The sequence below is a fragment of the Hemitrygon akajei genome, chromosome 24 (assembly GCF_048418815.1).
Source record: "Hemitrygon akajei chromosome 24, sHemAka1.3, whole genome shotgun sequence".
Lineage (NCBI taxonomy): Eukaryota > Metazoa > Chordata > Chondrichthyes > Myliobatiformes > Dasyatidae > Hemitrygon > Hemitrygon akajei.
The window spans coordinates 2,720,460-2,739,608 of record NC_133147.1 but is presented as its reverse complement, the minus strand read 5'-3'; the positions used below and the strand labels follow the sequence as shown (position 1 = coordinate 2,739,608).

Sequence of the window (19,149 nt, the reverse complement as noted above, 5' to 3'; positions counted from 1 at the left end):
TAGAAGGTTAGATGAGTTGCCATCTATTCTGTGGTCACAGCATGACACGGACGTAGGGAAAATAAAAACAGCTAGTCCGGTGGAAATAAGGCTGAAAAGGGGAGCAATTCCACCCAGGAGATCACAATACCCTCTAAGACCAGAAGCAGAAGAGGGAATAGCATCAACTGTGCAGGGGTTGCTTGAAATAGGAGTGCTTAAAAGAACAAACGGTCCATGCAATACCCCGTTGCTGCCAGTCTTAAAAGCAGATAAATCTAAGTGGAGATTGGTGCATGATTTGCGAGTGGTAAATGATGTGGTAGAGGACTGGCCAGCGGTAGTCCCCAATCCACACACGCTTTTGACTAATGTTCCACCAGAAGCAAGTTACTTTTCAGTGATTGATTTGTGTTCGGCTTTCTTCAGTATTCCTCTAGCCGACCAGTGTCAGTATCTGTTTGCATTTACTTACAGAGGTGCTCAGTATACCTATACCAGAATGCCGCAAGGGCTTAAACATTCACCACATGTTTTAATCAGGTGTTGAAGGCAGACCTAGAGGGCATACCATTGGAAAGTACATTGTTACAGTATGTGGATGACCTGTTGATTTGCTCCCACAGTAAGGAACAGTGTGAGCAGGACACTATAACTCTGTTAGAGAAGCTGGAGCACGGAGGACATAAAGTATCCAAAAAGAAACTGCAATTTTTCACGCAGCAAGTGGAATACTTAGGCAGGGTAATATCCAAGGGAGTGAAGGCGATAGCACCAGATCAGATTGAGGCAATAACTAAGGCCCCAAAACCCCAGACTGTAGGGCAGATGATGACGTTTTTGGGAATGGCAGGGTACAGCTCAGATTGGATAGGAGAATATGCTGAGATTGTGGCACCTTTGAGAAAGATAATGAAAGAAGCAGGACATACAAATTTGAAGAATGGTTTACAGTGGAATGGAGAGGTGGCGATACCTTTCAATACTATTAAGCAGGAATTGCAGTCAGCACCAGCATTAGCTTTGCCTGACTACGAGAAAGTTTTTCGTTTGTACGTATCCAATCGACAGGAGGGTTATCTCACAGCAGTTCTAACACAAGAGACAGGCACAGGAAAAGCAAAGCAGCTGATAGCATACTACAGTACGAGACTAGATGAGGTGGCTCAGGGGTATCCACCCTGTTATCAGGGATTGACGGCGCTATACTATGCATATGAAAAGGCATCATCTGTAACCCTGGGCTATCCTGTGACTCTGTACACACACCACAAAGTAGCAGAATTGCTGGAAAGAGGGAAATTTGTGCTGACGCCAGCCAGGATAGCAACGCATCAGATGCTATTGACATTTCCAGACATAACTATACAGAGATGCACTACCAGTAATATAGCCAATTTTGTCCCTTTGGATGAAGGAGAACCCCATGATTGTGTAGGGAAGACGATGGCATTTGCCAAATTGAGAGCAGATTTACGGTCAGAACCACTAGAGGATTCAAATAAAAAGGTTCTGTTCGTAGATGGCTCTTGTTACAGGGATTATGATTGAAATAATGCAGGGTTCTCAGTAGTGCAGCAGGATCAGTCGAGCTATAAGGTTATTAGGATGGGTCTCAAAGGGGGGATATATTGGAGTATAAAAGTTGCATTGTTTGCTGTGTAACCAAGACTATGTAGTCAGCTTTGAGCTTGCTATTTTGCTATACATGTATACAATTTAGTAGGAGAATGAAATCTTAAGAATGTAGAAGATAATGGTGTGTTAATGAGAGGTAGCTAAGAGATGCAGATTAGAACATGATTAAGTCAATGGGTAGAAACAATAGTGGCGGATATATTTGTGATATGCAACTGTAGACCGATTGGATATGCTAATGCAACTAAACCAGGAGATTGCTATAAAAAAATGCTATGTACAAGGATCGGTGGGCAGTCAGCGACTAGCTCAATGACTGTCTCAGCTTTGATTTGCAAATTAAAGTTTAATACTTCTTGAAGAACCTTCTGCGTCTCCTGGTCGTTTGTGGGGCATGAAAAACCACAACAACAGCCACAAGTGCTCTCACTAAATGGAGATAATGCTGTAACTACCCAATCAAACAATAGTTTATTCTCCATGGTGTTTAGCTGTCTATACCCACTTTTTCCTGCCAAGAAGAATACACTTGCATCCAACAAAGTTGTTTAAAAGAAATTCTGCAGATGCTGGAAATCAAAAACAACATACACAAAATTCTGGAGGAAGTCAACAGATCAGGCAACATCCATGGCAAATAAATAGACAGTTGATCTTTCAGGGTGAGACCCTTCCTCAGGACTGGAAAGCAATGGGGAAGATAACAGAATAAAAAGCTGGGTGAAGGGAAGAAAGACAGCTAGAAGGTTAAGTCAAGAGGGTAGGAAAGGTAAAGAGCTGGAGATGAAGCAATCTGATAGGAGAGGAGAGTGGACCATAGGAAAAATGGAAGGAGTAAGAGCACCAGGGTGAGAAGAGGTAAGAGACCAGTGTGGGGAATAGAAGATCAAGGGAGAAGGAGGGAATATTTTTTAACTGGATGGAGAAATAGATATTTATGCCATCAATTTAGAGGATATTCAAGATGGATTATAAGATGTTGCTCCTCCACCCTGAGGGCAGCCTCATTGTGGCACAAGAGGAGGACATGGAACTGAGAAGTCGGAATGGGAATGGGGAATTCAAATTTTGGGCCAATAGGAAGTTGCACTTTTGGCGGTTGGAGTGGAGATGCTATTGAATCAGTCCACCAATTTACGAAGGGTCTCACCAAAGTAGACACCAGATCCAGAGCATCTACTCTGGTAGATTCACGGGTACAGTGTTGCCTCACCTGGAAGGACTGTTTGTGGTCCTGAATGTAGGTGAGGGAGGAGCTGAAAGGACAGGTGAAGCATGTTGGCTGCCTGCAGGGAGAAGTGACAGAAGGGAAATTAGTCGGGTAGATAGACAACAAAATCTGGGGGGGGGGGGGGTGGAGGAAGGTAAACTTATGTTTGGTGGTAAGATCCCTTTGGAGATGGTGGAAGTTGTGGAGAATTATGCATTTTAAAGTCATTTAAAATGCAATTTATTTACTTTGATTATCACTTAAATCCAGACAACACTCAAAAATACATGGAAAACTCAGACAACTTCTATCTTAAATATTTCCAAATTCTCTCAGAACATTTCAATCTTATCTTGAATCTTGAAACTTTATACACTAAAATATTTCGAAATTACAAACCATTTCTAAAACACAAACCTTTTCCAAAACAAAAAGCATTTCTTAAACATATAAAACATGAAGGATTTCCAAATGCAGGTACTATTCTTGTGAACTAAAAGAACATACCAATAAGTTACAGACAAACAAATCATCTGTCGTAGAATCCAAAGCTGGAGGAATGGATTCTTGTTCACCCTGTATTTCTTCCAGGATTCCTGATGTTCCTTACCCCATTCCTAATTGGTGTGAACTGCTCCCTGCATTTATACCCTTTTTCACCCAAATGATTGACTTCACAAGTGTGTATTTCCCCAGATTATCCTTTCAACACAAATAATTTAAAAGCATTTTCGAGACAAAGACGTCAGCTTAATTTCCACAGTTTACAATTAATGCTGTAAAGCCAATATAAAACTCTCAACCATACATGTATCAGTCATTGAAGCCTTGGCTAATCAAGAACCCATCAGCCTCCACTTTAAAAACACTCAATGATTTGGACACCACAGCCATGCATGGCAATGAATTTCACAAGACTATCACCCTCCCACTAAAGAGATTCCTTCTCATCTGTCTAAATGGTTGTCTCTTTATTCTGGAGCTGTATCCTCTCGTCCTAGACTCACCTACTACAGGAAACATCCTCTCCACATCCACTCTATCTATTCCTTTCAGTGGGATCCCTCCTTATTCTTCTAAATTCCAAGTGTAGACCCAGAGCCAACATACACTCCTCATACATTAACTCTTTCATTCCTGAATCATTGTTGTGAACATTCTCTGGACCATCTTTAATGTCAGCACATTTTGTTCTTAGATAAGGGGCCCAAAATTTCTCACAATACTCCAAGTGAAATTTGAGCAATGTCTCATTAAGCCTCAGTATCATATTTTTGCTCCTGTATTCTATTCCTCTTGAAACAAACACTAACACTGCAAATGCGTTCTTGCTCTGACTCAACTAGTGAATTAACCTTTCGGGAATCCTTCACAAGGACTCCCAAGTCCCCCTACACCACTGATCTTTTAAATTTTCTCTCCAATTATTAGATGGTCCACACCCCTTTACCTTCTACCAAAGTGCATGACTGTACAATTTGCTACACTAACTTCTTTATCCATTCTCCCAATCTGCCCAAGTCATTCTGCACACTCCCTGCTACCACATCTCTACCTGCCCATCTGCTGATTTTAAATAATTTGCAAATTTGAACTCAAAGACGTCAATTCCAACATCCAAATCACTGACATATAATATGAAAAGTGGTGTCCCAATACTGACCCCTGCGGAACACCACTAGTCACCAGCAGCTAATCAGAAAATTCCAATGTAAGTGTTCTAATGGACAGTGAGATTATGATGAGGTACAAACTACTTAGGAGTGAGAGACAGGCAATGGAAGATGAGATTTAAATGAGCTAATTACAAATTGATTAATTTTGATATTTATTTCAGAGCAGGGCTTATATAGCAAATGGCAGGTCTCTCTCAGAGTTGTTGTGTTGCCTTTATGGCATTTGTTTAGTTTATTATATTTTTGCTTTAGTAATTCATTTGTTATCATTTTCTAGTTAAAGTTAAGATTGTTTAAAGTAAATTCGTTGTGTGATATATCGCGGCATGCGATGATGTCACACCTAGTTTTGCTGCGTCTTGTGGGAAAATACCAGTTTGGAGAAACGGGAAGGAGGGGGCTCATATGTGCAGGATCAGCGCAAGAAAAGTTTTCTTTCTACGCACTAGAAACATCAGTGAAGCAACGCCATAAGTTCATGAGATAATCAATATGTTGAATTAAAAATGTTAACGCTGATTCTGTTAGAAGTAATGACGGTTGATAAGGTTTATGTTTTTGTTATTTAAAGAGTTGCGGATAGTTTGTGTTGAAGTGTATTTAAAGCAGTCAATGGCGTAGGTAGATTCTGACTGTATGTTGCACTTTAATGTAATGTAGTTGTTGTAGTTTTACTTTTGCAAGTATTTATGATGTAAATGTGATATCAAGAAGGAAACAAATACTGTATATATTTTATACTGTTTTATCAACAGTTTTCACCATACGTTAATGTGGAAGAGTGAACAGTAAACGGTTAATCTTACTGCGATCCTGTCTTCATTGACTATGGTTTACCTCAGTGTTTAGTTCACAGTTCTTTTACACCTGTGCGAGAACACTACAGTTGTAAAACAGAGACCAAGTGGTGACACAAGTAGACAGGATGGTGAAGAAGGTATCTGGTACATTTGCCTTCATCAATCAGAGTATTGAATACAATCCCTTGGATGTCATGCTAAGCACGCTGCCATTACAACTCAGGGCATTCTGCATTTCAGAGTTCCATTTAAGCACCATCTGTAAGGAGGGTACATTCTCTTGGTAAATGCCTGGGTTTCCTTTGGATACTGCAGTTTTCTCCAGTATGCTTTCACACCGAAGAACTTTTAGGAGGTTAATTGGTCATTGTAAATTGCCCTGTGATTAGGCTAATGTTAGATAGGTGTGCTTCTGGGTTGATGCGGAAGGGCCTGTTCTGAATGGTATCTTTGAATAAATAAATAAATTGCACAAGATGTTGGTGAGACTGCACTTGGCTGACTGTTTGCAATTTTCATCACTGAGACCTGGGAGGGATGTTATTTCAGCTGCAAAGAGAACATTCTCAAGGGTATCACTAGGACTGCCAGGTTTGAGTTATAAGGAGAGACTGGATAGACTGGGACTGTTTTCCCTGGAGTATAGGAAGCTGAAGGGTGACCTTATAGAAGTTTCCAGATGATGAGGTACATAGAACATAGAAATCTACAACACATTATAGGCCTTTTGGCCCACAATGTTGTACCGACCATGTAAGCTATTCTAGAAACTGCCTAGAAATTTCCTAGTGCATTGCCTTCTATTTTTTAAGTTCTATGTACCTACCTAAAAGGCTCTTAAAAGACCCTATTGTATCCGTTTCCACCAACACTGCCTGCAGTCCATTCCACACACCCACCATACTCTGTGTGAAAACTTTACCCCTGGCAACCCCTCAGTACCCATTTCCAAGCACCTTAAAACTATACACCCACTTGTTAGCCATTTCAGCCCTGGGAAAAGGCCTCTGTGTGGCGAACTACATATACCTGTCTGGACACGCCCCCTGCTGACTGCTCCTGTGGCTCCTCCCACATACCCTGGTATAAAGGCGATTGACACCTGAGCCCGGCCCTCATTCTCCAGGATGTAGTATGGTGGTCAACTACCGCTTGTTCTTTCTTCCGGTCAATAAAAGCTGATATCTCGCCTTTACATCTCAGAGAGAGTTATTGATGGTGCATCACTCTGGCTATCCACATGATCAATGCCTCTCATCATCTGATACACCACTTTCAGTTCACCTCTCAACCTCCATCACTCCAAGGAGAAAAGGCCAAGTTCAGTCAACCTATTCTCAAAAGGTACACATTCCAATCCTTGTCAATCTCCTCTTCACTCTCTCTACAGTATCCACATCCTTCCTGTAGTGAGGTGACCAGAACTGAACACAGTACTCCAAGTGGGATCTGACCAAGTTCTTAGATAGCTGTAGCATTGCCTCAGGGCCCTTGAACAGTTGAAGGCCATCACACCATATACCTTCTTAAAAACACTGTCAACCAGTGCAGCAGCTTTTAGTGTCTGATGGACACAGACCCCAACATCTCTCAGATCTTTCACACTGTCAAGAGTCTTACTATTAATATTATCTTCTGTCTTCAAATTTTAGCTACCATATGAATGATCTTTTCTAGGCAAAATATAGTTTTGCTGTTGGCTTGTATGAATCCTTTGGCACAGCTTAGCGGAACATAGTTTGCAAATTTATCTTACTTTAATAAGTAAACCACTGGGATTGAAAAGCCCACCTTTTCCTTTTTTTGCCATGTGAACTTTTGCTAGGGTTCCTTGAACTACTTCCAACCTCTCCAATAACATTTCAATGGAAGTCAGTGCCATTGTAGAAAAGGCACAGCAGCTCCTCTACTTAGAAGTTCAGAAAGATTTGGCATGTTATCTAAAACAATGACAAGCTTGTATTGATGAATGGTGGAAAGCATCCTGGAATGGTAAATCCTACTAAAAGTAGTGTATACAGCCCAGTTCATCACCAGTAAAGCCCCCTCCACCATGGAGCTCATTTACAAGGAACACAGTTGCAGGAAAGCAGCATCCATCATCAAGGAGCCCCACCATCCAGGCCATGCTCTCTCTCGCTGCTGCCATCAGGAAGGAGGTACAGTAGCCTTAGGTCCTACACTACCAGCCCTTACCCATCAGGCTCCTGCACCAGAATGAGTAACTTCACTCAAAGCAACATCAAAATTATTCTACAAACTACGGACTCATTCTGCAACTCAAGCTCTCAACACTTATTATTTTATTTTTCTTTTGTATCTGTAGAATTTGTCATCTTGTGCACATAGGTTTGGTGTTCATATATTTTTCTTTGATTCTGTTGTGTTCCCTTGTATTTACTGTGAATGCCCACAAGAAAATATACCACCGGGTAGCATGTATGTACTTTGATAATAAATTCAATTTACTTTGAGCTTTGAATGATGGCATAATTGGATGAGATTCCAATGGCACCTAATCAATTTTACAGACCATGTAGTTGTATGAAAAATATACACTATACTTTTGATGACAATAGAATTCAGCATCACAAACCCTCATTTAAACATAATTCAATAATGTTGTTAAACTAATTTTGTGATCGAAAATGGTATTAAGGCAAACTCTATGAGTCAAGAAGTTTGTGACTCACATTCATTTATTTTAGAATTTTTTACAGAATGGCAGCTAACAGTTTACATTGAGTTTAAACATTACATTGATCAATTTCTTGGACATTTCAGAATTTGGATATCATTCTCCTAAAGATGAATTTAATTTAAGTTGCATAACTGCAACCAATTACTAGTATTTGCTTATGCTAATCTGATACTTCACTGGACCAATCACAAATTATTTTATTTACTTTGTTATATAATTAACAAACCAGCTGTTCATTCACGTAACTGCCATACATTCAAACATCAGTGATCCTTAAAACAAACTCAAGTACCTACAGGAAATCTGAATTGCTAGCATTTTTCCCCTCCAGTGTATTGCAAATAGGCAAAGCCATACAGCACAGAAACTGGATCTTCTACTAGAATTTTTGCTCAACTACACTAATGCTATTTGCCCTCATCAGGATTGTATTTTTCTGTGCCTTGTTTATTCAAGGGTATGTCTAAATGTCTTTGAATGTAGTGATTGTACACAACTCCATCACTTCCTTTAGCAGCAAGCTCCAGTTATCACCCACTCCAAATATCTTTTTAAAACCTCTCAAATCACTTATACTCCTTCCTATCACCTTAAACTGTTGCCTTATTTTTGATACCCCTGCCATGAGATAAAGGTTTTGACCATCTCTACTCAGTAACAGACTTGTTAACCACAATCTAAGTCAGTACCTAATGAGTTTGTTTACCCTTTCCCTAGACATCTACATATGATTTAGGATGTACTATTCTTTCTCCTCACTGGAGAAGATAGTGACTTTCATCTATGCAAAAGTTTATCAAACATTATGATAAATTATTAAAAATGCTGACATGTTCTTTCATTTGATAGCCGTTAATCCCATTTCAGGGGTTTCTTGAAAAGGGTCTCATTGTATCCAAATTAAACATTCTGTTTAACTCGGCCAAAACTAACAAAAGCATGTAACACACACAAAATACAAAGGAACTCAGCGGGCCAGGCATCCTCTATAGAAAAAGAGTACATTCAACATTTCGGGCTGAGACCCTTCAGCTGCAGTGGGAAGATAACTCATTTGGCAATTTCAAATACATGTAAACATTCTTACTCATGACATACCCCTATTGAGGCAATAATATTCATTTAAGAACATGCAAAATGAAACATTTCCAAAATCACATGAAATGTTACACTATTCCAAACTGCCTACATTAAAATAAATATTTTCTTAAATTTAGTAAGAAGATAAACATTGGGATTAATAAATAACTTGATATCAACATTCTTTCAAATACACACAAAAGATTTTATGCATTATTAGTAAATGCAGCACAAAACGTACTACCAGTGGCTGTAAATGTGATTAAGCAGTTTATTATTTGGGCAGCAGAATGGCACATCAAGTACAGCAGGTCCTACCAGATTCAGTCCAGATATCTGGCACTTTCGATGTGGAGTTTGCAGGTACCTCATGATCACATGGGTTGTCCCCTCTCCCCCATGTGCTTCCGTTTCCTTCCACAATCCCAGTTTGAGATGATTCCTTAATGTAAGTGGGTGGCAAGGGTATGAGGAGAAAGCATAGACAAGCCAGTGAGAGAGAAAGGGTAACTGAAAAATAGAACTGATAGGAAAGCCCTAACAAATTTCATGACATAGACAGGTGATATTAAACCTGATTCAGATATTTGGCAACATTTAATGGTGCTTGCCATGAGGAAAAATAAAACAAAGTAGAACATTTTTATGAATGGAAAACCCCACAAAAAGGTAGTGGATTTGGCCCAATACATTACGCTTAAAGCCCTTTCAACCACTGAGCACATCTACATGAAAGAAAGGCAGCATCCATCATCAGAGATCCTAATCACCCAGACCATGCTCTCTTCTCCCAGCTGCCATCAAGTAGAAGATACAAGAGCCTCAGGACTCACACCACCAGGTTCAAGAACAGTTTCTACTACTCGACCATCAAGCTCTTGAATAAAAAAGGTTACCTACAATCACTTGCCCCATCAATGAAATGTTTGCACAATCAATTACCCCATTAAGGACTCTATTTCATGTCCTTGTTATTTATTACTATTTACTTATATTTGCATCTGTACAGTTTGTTGTCTTCTGCACTCTAGTTAATCTTTCCTGAGTATACCCACAGGAAAATGGATCTGAGGTTTGCAAATGGTGACATATGTGTACTTTGATAATAAAATTGACTTTACCGTTATTCTTTTGACAACTGTAGTTTGTCAGCAACCCTGTAAATGAACATCAAAAGAACAACCAACCACTCTTCCATTCTACTATTTCCTTGGAAATTTGAGCTCCACAAACTCACTTTCACACTCCAAATCAATTGTTTTTGGTGACAACTTGAAAGTGAACATTTGCAAAATGTTTATGACAACTCATTCGCTCTTTTGACGTTGGATGAGCAATGAGGGATTTGTCAAGAATAAGGGCAACCTTATGAAATAGGAATGTGGAGTTTAGCCACAAACATCAAATTTAATGAAGAAATAAAAGAAATGCCTCAACTGTTAAAGTATGAAACTGTGATTTTTATATTGAAATCAGGAGAGAATGTTCAATTAAACAATAAACTTTACATTTTAATAACAAGTGCATAATGTTGCCCAAGGTTTCAATGGAGATTTTCAATTGAAATTAAAGCAGTCACTTAATTACAAGAAGGATATCTTAAAATAAAGTGTCTACAGCAGATTTCATGCACAGCTGAATTGACTAACTCACATTTGTGCCTCAACAGTAACCACAATCCATGAACATAGCGAAACAAACCATTACAAAACCATTACCATTTTAATGTAACTCCGTCTCAAACAACAGTTGACAGCTTTTGTTAACAAAATGCACAGACTGAACAACTTGAATCTAAAGTTGGCACCAGTAAAAAGCTACAAACCAAGACTCACTGTATCAGAGTCAAAGCTCTTGCACACAAGAGCAAGGAACAACACAATCAAGATTTTCATGTGGTTATCATCGAGTGTTAATCTAATAGATTAATATCTGGATTTTATCACCGATCAGCAACTGCACAATGGCTGTATTCACCACCAACTAATAGAGAATGAAGAAAATGTTGGAGAGAGACTAGGATTTTTCATAGAATATAAGAGGCAGATGTGATCCAATAGAGGTTTTTAAAATTATGAGGCATACACAGGATAGATAGTCAGAAACATTTCCCCCTGGTAGAACTGACAAACACCAGAGGACTGGCTTTTAAGGTTAGAAGTAGACAGTTTGGTGGAGAGGTTTTTACATGCATGTGTGAATATGAAGGGACTGGAGGGATATGGATGATAAACAGACAGAGGAGATGCAGTTTAAATTGGCTTCAAGGTTTACACAATATCATGGGCTGAACGGTGTGGCGTTGATGAGTGTGGTGGAACAAAGGAATCTAGGAATATAGATCCATAATTCCTTGGAAGTTGTGTCATAAATAAGGAGGGTCATAAAAACAGCTTTGGCAGATTGACCTTTATAAATCAAGGTGTTTAGGACAGGAGTTGGAATGCTATATTGAAGTTGTATAAGGCAACGGTGAGGCCAAATTTGCAATTCTAATCACCTTGAGAACCTGAGTTATAAGGCAAGGTTAAACAGGTGAGGACTTTATTTCCTGGAGTGTGGCAGAATGAGAGGACATTTGACAGAATACACAACATTATGAGGGGTATAGATAGGGGTAGTGAGTGCAGGCATTGAATTGTGTTGTGACAAATGTGTTTGATCTTACAGCTATTGCAGGGACATGGTGGCAGGCTGCCCAGGACTGAGAACTCAGTACTCCAGCATATTCAGTGTTCCACAATTCTGCCATGGACAGTCCCCAGCCCAGTTGCAAAAGCAGGAGGGTTGGATATGGGGCTAGTAACCCGATTCTGTAAAAAAAAAAAAAAAAACTACAGAAGCTCCAAAGACCTCAGCCCTAGGAGAAGATCTGTGAACCAGTCAGTTCACACTGGAGAGTGGCTCTCTGAGGAAAAGGATTTACTCAGTCATCTCAATGACTGACACACCAGTCACTTCACACTGGGGAGATACCGTTCACCTAGTCTCATTGCTCTAAGGGAATTACATACACACCAGTCAGTTCACAATGGGGAGAGGCCATTCACATCATCAGACTGTGGGAAGGGACATACAAAAAATCTGGATGAACTCAGCAGATCAGGCAGCATCCGTTGAAAGAAGCAGTCAACGTTTCGGGTCGAGACCCTTCGTCAGGACTAAAGGAGTGGGTAAGGGCCCTATAAAGAAGGTGGGGGGAGGGTGGAAAACGAATCAGAGGAAAGGTCAAGGGGTGGGGGAGGGGAAGCAGGGAGGGGATAGGCAGGAGAGGTGAAGAAGGAATCTAAGGGGAAAGCACTACGGGTAGTAGAAGAAGGCAGAGTCATGAGAGGTGATAGGGAGCTAGAAGAGGAGACAGAGTGAAGGTGGGATGGGGGAAGGGATAGGGAGGGAATTACCGGAAGTTGGAGAATTCGATGTTCATACCAAGGGGCTGGAGACTACCCAGACGGTAGATGAGATGTTGTTCCTCCAACCGAAGTTTGGCCTCATCATGGCAGTAGAGGAGGCCATGTATGGACATATCTGAATGGGAATGTGAAGGAGAATTGAAGTGAGTGGCAACCGGGAGATCCTGTCTGTTGTGGCGGACGGAACATTGGTGCTCAACGAATCTGTCCCTCAATCTGCTTCGGGTCTCGCCGATGTAGAGGAGGCCGCACCGGGAGCACCGGATGCAATAGATAAACCCAACAGACTCACAAGTGAAGTGTTGCCTCACCTGGAAGGACTGTTTGGGACCCTGAATGGTGGTAAGAGATGAGGTGTAGGGACAGGTGTAGCACTTACGCTTGCAGGGAAAAGTGCCAGTTGGGAGATCTGTGGACCAGGCAGTCGTGGAGGGAATGATCCCCGCGAAAAACAGAGAGGAATAGACAAGAAAAGATGTCCTTAGTGGTGGGGTCCTGTTGCTCCATCCACCACAACAGACAGGCGAGCATCTACGCTCTGTCCACCACAACAGAGAGGATCTCCCGGTTGCCAGTCACTTCAACTCTCCTTCACATTCCCATTCAGATATGTCCATACATGGCCACCTCTACTGCCATGATGTGGCCAAACTTCGGTTGGAGGAACAACATCTCATCTACTGTCTGGGTAGTCTTCAGCCCCTTGGTATGAACATCGAATTCTCCAATTTCCGGTAATTCCCTCCCTATCCCTTCCCCCATCCCACCTTCACTCTGTCTCCTCTTCTAGCTCCCTATCACCTCTCATGACTCTGCCTTCTTCTACTACCCGTAGTGCTTTCCCCTTAGATTCCTTCTTCACCTCTCCTGCCTATCCCCTCCCTGCTTCCCCTCCCCCACCCCTTGATCTTTCCTCTGATTCGTTTTCCACCATACCCCCACCTTCTTTATAGGGCCCTTGCCCGCTCCTTTAGTCCTGATGAAGTGTTTCGACCCGAAACATTGACTGCTCCTTTCAATGGGTGCTGCCCGACCTGCTGAGTTCATCCAGCTTTTTTGTACATCTTGATTTGACCACAGCATCCACAGTGCGCTTTATGGGAAGGGATTCACTTGTTCATCTGACCAACAGAGATACCAGTGAGTTCACCTTAGGGAGAAACCATTCACTTCAGATTGTGAGAAGGGATTCACTCAGTCATTTGAACTGAAGCTACATCAGCAAGTTTACACTGAGGAGAAACCATTTAACTGCTCTGAATGTGGGAAGGGATTCACTTACTCATCCTTCTTTGTGACACACTGACACAGTATCAAGTTCAGACTGAGGAAAATGTTTAAATCGGCTGCATGCTAGTATTTAACCATTACTGTAGTTTAATCCAGAGAACTTTTGAAATTTAGTAAGTTCAAAAGTGACTTTTGGTGTTGAATTCTGCAATTATTGCTGTACTCTGTTCTACACGTAGTCACTGGGCATGGGAAGAATTTCTTCTGTCAGTGTTTAATGGGACTGGAGTTTAATATTCTGAATCTCTAACCAATAAATCTGTTCTATTTTAAACTGTATCATAAACGTAGTGAATCTACAACACCCACAGTGTACAGAATGGAGTTTTTCCTGGCAGTGTTTCTGTTCCCCAATAGTGTTTGTTAATCCACTCCTACTGTTCACCACACCCACCCCCCACTCTCCTTGTGGTGATGGGTTCCTAACAGAGGTTTCCCTTGTATTTCTTACTTGACTTTCTGCAGACTGAAAGAGATAATGAGCTGACTCCAGTTTTCTCCCACTTGTTCTTCATCCCTCAAATGTTTTGGCTGAGTAAGACTGATATTGGTAGCTAACCTCCTCCTTCCCAACTCTTTTCAATGTTATGGGTCAGTTTCACTGCCTCTAAAGTACCGAGTCTCACACAGCTGGATTGATAGAATTCACCACGATCCACTGGAGTCTGAAAACAGAATGGGGGACCGGTAGTTGTATGTTCAGTGGAACAGGGCCAGAAACCAGAGCTGTCTCAGCACAGGTGTAGAGCTTGGGGCTCCAGACAGTGGTGGGGGTAATGATGATGAGCGAGGTATGTGACAACGGATGACAGAATAGCAATATCTGGGAGCTGATTGACAGAGAAAAGAGAACTAAGCTGACTGATGGCTGACACACACAGTGCCTGTTAACATTGAGTATATTGCTTCTGAGAGTTTCTGTTACAGAGTCAAGGATAATATGATGATTTAGTAGGTGAATACATGGCTGAGGAACTGGTGCGGGGGTTTACATTTATCAATCATTGGAATCTCTCCAGGAGAAGGTACGATCTTTACAAAAGGGATCCCAAGGGTGACAATTATCCCTGCCAACAGGTTTACTAGAGCTGGTGAGAAGGGTTTAAACTAATTTCTCAGGGGGATGGGAACTGGAGTCATCGTGCTGAGGATGAGGTAGTGGGTTTACAATTAGGGGCTGTGTGTAGAGAGACTGCTAGCAAGGAGGGGCTGATGAGAGGGTAAAATTGCAGTCAATACGATAAGTTGCAATGTGGACAAAATTGGAATGTGTGATTACAGGACTGAAGGTGTTATATTTGAATGCATGCAGTATATGGAATAAGGTAAATGAACTTGTAGCACATTTACACATTGGCATATATGATGTTGTTGGCATCAGTGAATCACGGCAAAAAGTCGATTATAGCTAGTAGCTTAATGTCTAAGGATACATATTTCATTGAAAGGGGAGGCAGGTAGGTAGAGGGAGTGGTGTGGCTCTGTCAGTAAAAAAATGTAATCATATCATTACGCAGAGGTGGCATTGGGCTAGAAAGTTTTGAAACATTGAGGGTAGAGTTTACGAAGTATAAGGATACAACTCCAAACAAATAAAGTCTGTAAATCACAATGAAAGATAGAAAGTACATGTAAAAAGGGCCATGATACAATAGTCATGGGTGAGTTGAATATGCAGGTAGATTGGGAAAATCAGGTTAGTGCTAGATCCGAAGTAAGGGAATTTCTAAAATACCTACGAGGTTTTTTTTTAGCGAAGCTCATGGTTGAGCCCACTAAGGGATGAACATTGCTGGATTTGCACATAGTGCAATGAACTTGAAGTGATTAGAGAATTTAAGGTGGCGTTAGTGATCATGATATGATGGAATTCACCCTGAAATTTGAGGAGAAGCTGAAGTCATATATATTAGTATTCCAGTGGAGTGAAGGGGATTACAGAGGCATAAAAGAGGAACGGCAAAATTGATAGGAAAAGAACACTGGCAGGGAAAACAGCTTGAGCAGCAATAGTTGGAAATTCTAGGAGAAACCTGAAAGGCGCATGGTATAAAATTCCTGAAGAGGAGGACGTATTCTAAAGGCAGAATTACACAATTCTGCCCTAATACTCTCTCTGGTTGGCAAAATTCCCAGTTCGCACTAATACCTGAACCAAATGGGAGCGGCTTCTGATTGGTGGAACAAGCCATTGCGATTTATTCCTTCTGATATTCAATTAACAGATTCGTCTCTCCAAACAGCCAATGAAAATGCTCGGATGCCCAATTCCTCATTACCATATCGTGGTCGGCTCTGCCTATTTAATCCGCGCTCCGAAGGCTATTTTGCTACTACGGTCTCAACGAGAACAGAAGAAATGCCCGAACAGAAACCTGCTCCTAAGAAGGGCGCTAAGAAAGCGCTGCCGAAGCCATCAGGCAAGTCTGGCAAGAAGCGCAGGAGGGTGAGGAAGGAGAGTTACTCCATCTACATCTACAAAGTGATGAAGCAGGTTCACCCCGACACCGGCATCTCCTCCAAGGCCATGAGCATCATGAACTCGTTCGTGAGCGATATTTTCGAGCGCATCGCCGGCGAGGCTTCCCGCCTAGCCCATTACAACAAGCGATCGACTATCAGCTCTCGGGAGATCCAGACCGCAGTGCGCCTGCTGCTGCCCGGTGAGCTGGCCAAGCACGCCGTGTCGGAAGGGACAAAGGCCGTGACCAAGTACACTAGCTCCAAGTGAGGAGTGCCGCCAAAACAAACCGAAAACCCAAAGGCTCTTTTAAGAGCCACTCACTATTTCATTAACAGAGCTGCTTCTTGAGCTGATTAATATTCTATCAATGTTAATCGGAATATGCTGTCCATTGCTCGGTATTATCCTGTCACATCTAGTTTTACACATGGAAACACTACCCCTCCTCGTCACTTCGTCTCGGTAATCACAAATTGTGTAAGTGAAGTGGATATTTCCTATTCCTTCTCGTTTAATTGCTTTATTAATTTCTGTCGCAGTTTGGTAACTTCTGAATCCCATTTCAATGCCAGCCGGTTCTTTCACCAATAATTTGTTGAAACTGCAGTCGTAGTTCGTTCATAACATGATATAATTCACACACAAGGACTAACCGGGAAATGAAGCTAAGAATCGATTTTAGTTCTTGAGCCAGGAAATCGTTGAATTAAATCCCCAGGCTCTTCCTCAATACTAGTCGTTACATGTAGCTACTAGTGGCGAACTTCAGTAATGGGTGAATGTGGAGTACAAGTCGAAAAGCAGATCTGCTATGACTTGATGTTAGACTAGGTTTGAACAAAGGATATTTGGCGGGCAGTTACAAAATTCAGTTCATTTTTTTGGAGAGCGAACGGTTATTTTCCGCGCTTTTGCGTTTGATTTTGATTGGTAATAATTCTGTTGTCAGATTGGTTTATTTGCTTTATCCAATGAGAGTAACCGTTGTTGTACCAATCACAAATGTCACAGTATATTCCTTCAGAGGGTACAAGACGAACGAAGGCCGGAAGCATTTCCTCATTCTCTGTGAAAGTTTTGCTGAGATTGTGAGAATGAGCGGACGAGGAAAAACAGGCGGCAAAGCTCGGTCCAAGGCCAAGTCTCGCTCGTCCCGAGCTGGACTTCAGTTCCCGGTGGGCCGTGTTCACAGGCTCCTGAGAAAGGGTAACTATGCTGAACGGGTGGGTGCCGGAGCCCCGGTCTATCTGGCTGCTGTGCTCGAGTATCTGACGGCTGAAATCCTTGAGCTGGCCGGCAACGCGGCCCGGGATAACAAAAAGACCCGCATCATCCCCAGGCATCTGCAGCTGGCTGTCCGCAATGACGAGGAGCTTAACAAGCTGCTGGGAGGGGTGACCATCGCTCAGGGCGGGGTGCTGCCCAACATCCAGGCCGTATTGTTGCCCAAGAAAACCGGCGGAACCAGCAAGTGAAGAGACAGAATCTGACCCAGTGACCCAAAGGCTCTTTTCAGAGCCACTCACAGTGTCTGTGAAAGGGCTGCTTTGCGAATACGCTGAGTGCCGGGGAGAGGGCTGCGTTTCCCTGTCACTGCGAAAGTTTTTTGAGGAATTTCTTTTTAAGCAAATGAGTTTTATAATTTCTGAAATGTTGATTTTTTTCTACGCAAGTGAAGTAATATTTTTTCTGAATGTCATATAAATGTTCAATTGAATGTTCCACAATCTCTGTCAGATCGAAGAGAACATGATCTTTAATTAAAATCTTTGCCTCTCTCTTACTTAGTAGAATATTGTTATCAAGAACACTGTCCTTCATGAGTTGTTTAGTCAACCTATCGACTACAGTATTTCACTTCCATCCAGACCGACTTGAGGTGTGACCCAGAAAAGCAGACTTACATTCCTCAATAATGTTTGTCCAATTTCCAACAAAACATCTGGACAACTATTGGATAAACCCATCTTAAAACGATGCAATACAGAGAAGGAATCAGAACAGACAACAACACAGTTAGGCTATACATCCTCTATCCACTGCAATACAAGGAGGACTACCACCATTTTAACAGTATAAACTGGGACTGGGAGTTCATTAGGTAACCTTTTTCTTATTGACACCTGAAATGCTGGGACATAGAGACAGCTGCACCGGTGTTATGAGACGCTGGGCCTTTGGAATCATCTGTAAACAATGGAACCATTTCGTCATATTGATGAAGAACAGATAGTGCAACCACCAGCTCTTCAGTTACACACCCAGCAAATTCTGACAGCTTCTCCGGAAGAGTCAAATGTGCCCCAGGTAAAGTAAATAGCCAGGGAACAATAATGGATAGTAATAATGGCTCATATTGGATAGTCTCAGCTTATCTGATCATTTCCTTCCCACCCAAAGCAGCAAATCTTGCAAACTTGATGTTCCAGTCTTTCAATACATTCTGAGTTGAATGATCATCCCCACGACCACTGAAGTCTAGTCAATAATTCACAGCCATCTTCAATCTTCGCAAATACTATGACATCTGATCCACTTCCCCCTGCAGAGCAGAAACAGAAGACCTTACAACAAAACACAGACGTAAAGCCTGGGCATGAATAGCACCCAGACGTTTCAAAACTGAGGAGCCAGCAGAGCTATATATATTTTAATGCAACACAGCATAATCTGAGACTGTTGTAATCAATGCATAATACGAAAGTAATCATTGACACCCAAGGGTCTGCAGATTGAATTCCCAGTTTCTTCCGGCAAGCGTAATAAGCGAATCAGAGAGTCGCCTTATTTGCTAAAGATCAGCAAGCAGTAAGAAAATCGCCGATAGTAACTGTCAGTTACCCAGATAACCTGAGAAGCCGCCCGAAAAAGTTAGTCATTAATCCGTAGCCTACAAAC

General features: G+C 41.7%; 2 protein-coding genes across 2 annotated transcripts; both read left to right on the top strand.

The window, feature by feature from the left end:
- Positions 1-15,392: 15,392 nt before the first annotated feature.
- On the top strand, positions 15,393-16,778 carry LOC140715568 (histone H2B 1/2-like). The gene has a single exon (XM_073027923.1). The coding sequence runs from the start codon at positions 15,946-15,948 to the stop codon at positions 16,516-16,518; it is 573 nt and encodes a 190-aa protein (XP_072884024.1). The 5' UTR covers positions 15,393-15,945; the 3' UTR covers positions 16,519-16,778.
- Positions 16,779-17,323: 545 nt separating this feature from the next.
- Positions 17,324-17,952, top strand: LOC140715805 (histone H2AX-like). Its single transcript, XM_073028197.1, has one exon. The coding sequence runs from the start codon at positions 17,346-17,348 to the stop codon at positions 17,724-17,726; it is 381 nt and encodes a 126-aa protein (XP_072884298.1). The 5' UTR covers positions 17,324-17,345; the 3' UTR covers positions 17,727-17,952.
- Positions 17,953-19,149: the final 1,197 nt, after the last annotated feature.

Bases quoted from the DNA above. Each gene is read 5' to 3' on its own strand.
- LOC140715805 (XM_073028197.1), top strand. From the start codon at position 17,346: ATGAGCGGACGAGGAAAAACAGGCGGCAAAGCTCGGTCCAAGGCCAAG.
- LOC140715568 (XM_073027923.1), top strand. From the start codon at position 15,946: ATGGGAGCGGCTTCTGATTGGTGGAACAAGCCATTGCGATTTATTCCT.